Source organism: Acanthamoeba castellanii (genome assembly GCF_000313135.1).
Source record: "Acanthamoeba castellanii str. Neff unplaced genomic scaffold scf7180000084738, whole genome shotgun sequence".
NCBI classification, from domain to species: Eukaryota; Discosea; order Longamoebia; family Acanthamoebidae; genus Acanthamoeba; species Acanthamoeba castellanii.
In genome coordinates, this window is record NW_004457301.1 from 6558 (window position 1) to 9887 (window position 3330).

General features: G+C 48.9%; 1 protein-coding gene across 1 annotated transcript; it reads right to left on the minus strand.

The window, feature by feature from the left end:
* Positions 1-2428: 2428 nt before the first annotated feature.
* ACA1_168360 (uncharacterized protein) lies at positions 2429-2680 on the minus strand (the record flags this gene model as incomplete). The annotated part of the gene is made up of 2 exons (XM_004334419.1): positions 2429-2553; positions 2596-2680. The coding sequence occupies 2 exons, from the start codon at positions 2678-2680 to the stop codon at positions 2429-2431; spliced, it is 210 nt and encodes a 69-aa protein (XP_004334467.1).
* Positions 2681-3330: the final 650 nt, after the last annotated feature.

A 3330-nucleotide genomic window follows, 5' to 3' on the forward strand; every position in this document is an offset into this window, starting at 1 on the left:
TGAGCTTAGTGAGTGGGCTGATATCTTTGAAGCACATGAGGCTCTTGTTTCAAGCTCCCAACCCACCTGCAATAACTTGATTTTTGATGGACTCACAGCTCACCCCATCACTAATCCTCTCCTTGATGGTCCATTGTTCTGTCTCCAAACCAGGGTCAAGGTTGTCCACACACAGACTACACCCCAAGTCCAACATTTCAACTTTGCTCCTGGTCAGTGGGTTGCTGTCTGGGCTGATGCTGATGAAGACACTCAGGACTTTTGGATATGCAAGATCATCAGCATTCTCCATAAGAGGCTCCATGTCCACTGGTGGAACTTCACTAATGGACGCTGGACTGACCATGGCTCAGAAAGCACTGTTCCAATGGGGTCTGTTTTAGCTTGTGGCTTTGACTTTAACGCCAACACCAGAGTTCCCCCACCCACCCTTCAAGAAATATTTAGACACCTGTAAATAAAACTTCTCTTCTCTGTGTACATTCAAATTCCACAGTGTTTTTATCTCCTGTACACCTGTTTTTAGTTTCATTAAAAAGTACCACTATCACCTTTTTCCAGACACAGTGTTTTGGGTGTGTAGCACTTGGACAAGCAATGAGCTGGTCAAAGGTTCAAGCCAGAGCAGTAATGATCTCAGGCACACTGCAGTGGGCAAAGACACTCATCACTTCAAGTGTGTTCTGGTGAAGACGTGGCAACACAAGGAGGACACAAAACACCATTCTCATGAGAATGTTGAGGAATCAAGCACAGTGCATTGAGGATGAGGTAGCAGTACCATGATGACTCATCAGGCACCACACACAGCAGGCTCCAAAGAAGTAGGGTGAGGTGGGGTCCTGCCAACATCCCTGTTCCCATGGGTACCATCTCACAGATCAAGGAAAGGTCAGGAATAAGGAGCAGCCACTCAATGGCCACACAGTCAGCCTTGGAGGTGCACAAGATAGAACTTCCATTAGTGAGCAGCTGTATCCAAATGTCTGTTCAGGTGCAAGGCGCTTGGACATACCACAGTGTGAGCAGCATACCAGGTACCTGGGTGGATGATGATGAGGTCTCCTGGATACTGATTGACAACACACATCCACATCTGATAGATTGGGCATGGCAAACACAGAATCAATCAACAAAAAGCTGTGTGCAGTGAAGGGTAGGTAGGTTGTGCACTTGGAACTTGTCCAAGGTACCACTGTTCATGAAGAAGTTGAGCTGGGATTCATTGAGCTCATTCTTTACAGGCACTTTAGCCTGGACCACCAACTGCTTTACCATTGTTGTCATCTGTGGTGCACAGTGTGTGAGCCATGACACAAGAGGAGCAGAGGTAGGAGTGGTGGTGATGTGTACCCTGCCATGCTGGCTTGCATGGTCAACAAGAAACCAACAACAAAATGGCACCTCAGCATGTCCACAATCAGCATGCTTTCTCATGGCCCAGGCATCCAGAGTCTGGCCAAGCAATGATGCTGCGGCAAGATTGCATGTGGTGAGATGAAAGAGAGGCTGCAGCACAAGACAAGATGCACCATTACATGGAGTGATTGGTGAGGTAATGTGTATTGGGTGAGTGTTATTGGTTGGGTGGGCGTACTGCAAGGCATGTGGGAGAACTGCCAATCCAGGAAGTGTACAGCATTTATTGCAGGCAAATGCAAGATCACATTGCTCAAGAAATGGTACCAGCACTCTTCACAACCTTGTTCTGAGAGCATGTCCTTCAGCATTTGGCACATGATGAGTTCATCAGTCAAGGCCAAATTTGTTCAGCAGCTGGCTGCAATTTTCACTCCAGCATGTCAACTCACCTTGAAGCACTTATCTGCCCTGCAAGTATGTCATGCATCCCCATGGAGGTTGCTACCTCATCGCAGAGGCTGTTTCAAAGGCGTAATGGAGACCACACATGTGTTAGTGGAAACAATGTGCAGATGCCTGTTCAAATTGGGTTTACCTTGAAACTTGGTCAGCAGTTAGAAAGCCAGCTGCCATTATGGCAAACTGGCAAGAACATCAAAGAAACAGACCTGCCCCAAATTGCTGCTTGGCAACCTCTTCCCAGTTCTCAACAACCACCTTGTGGTCACAGGTACCATAGCTCTTTCCACCTGTGCAGCACCTGTGGCTCATTGGTGAAATCCCCCTGGTTGTGGTGGTGCACAAAACTGGTTGTGTGGTGGCAAGGAGGGGGGATAGGTGAGTGGGGTGAGTATTTGTTGTGTATGAATGCAGGTGCGCCATTTGGATATGTATACTCATGATTGTATTTTATGTTGTGGGTAACACAAACATGGAGCCACCCTTTATACCCCTTGCACTCCTTGGGCGCCATGGGCTTCATTTCCTCCTTGCTGCACTTGAGGATGCCCTTGAGCAGGGTCTTCACAGCCTGCTTGGTGGGTGTCTTGGCCAGTGCCTTGGTCTTTCACTCTTCCTCCTGCTCCTCCACAATGCCCTCCACCTCTGCCTCCTCCTCTTCCTGGATGCCCAGAGCCTCCAGCTCACTACCTTCATCACTCTCCTTGGGCGTTGTTTCCACCTTGCACTTACCTTTGGTCCTGATATCCTTGGTGGGCATCTTCCCTTGATCACTGTCTTCTGCTTTGTCCTTCTCCACTTGCTTCCTCTTCTTCAGCCTGTCCCTCTCCTTCTTGCCCATGTCCTCATAATCTAGCATGCTGTCCCAATCTGCATCTTGGGGGATGGCTGGACCTCATAGGCCAACTCATGTCCTGGGACCCTGATGTTCAACATGGCAACATGCTTTCAGTTCAATGAAAGGTTGTGCTTGCAAGAGTGATGTTGGTGTACATTGGGGCAAGTGAGCCTTCATTGCTGGAGGTGATGATGGGTAATGCCCCTGGCTGGATGGGGCAGATGATGCTGGGCAGTGTGTCACCCCTCTACAGCCACTTTGGTGCCCCTACGCCAAGTGTTCCTAGTGGTACCTGGCCACACTTTTGTGCAGTACTTCTTTAGAATTCAACTCACCCATCCAGTCCCAGTGTGTTTGTCAGGTGCAACACATGAGCTCTTATCACCAGGAGATGTCAGCAAAATGTGATTGTCATTGTTGCTAGGGTTAGCACCCAACATGCTGCCGCAGGAGAGAAATGCTATAAACAAAGGAGGCAACAAAGTGTGCCATACCAGAAAAGGGTGATGCAAAGGGTGTCTGTGGCTGCACTAAACCCTCACCATAAGAACCTTGAGGTGTATGACCGCCTATGCAGTACCTCCCCCACAGTTGGCACTAGCAACATGATGCCAAGGGGCATGGGAAGGTACCCATGTATGCTAGCATGTCACTTACCATCTGCTGTGCTT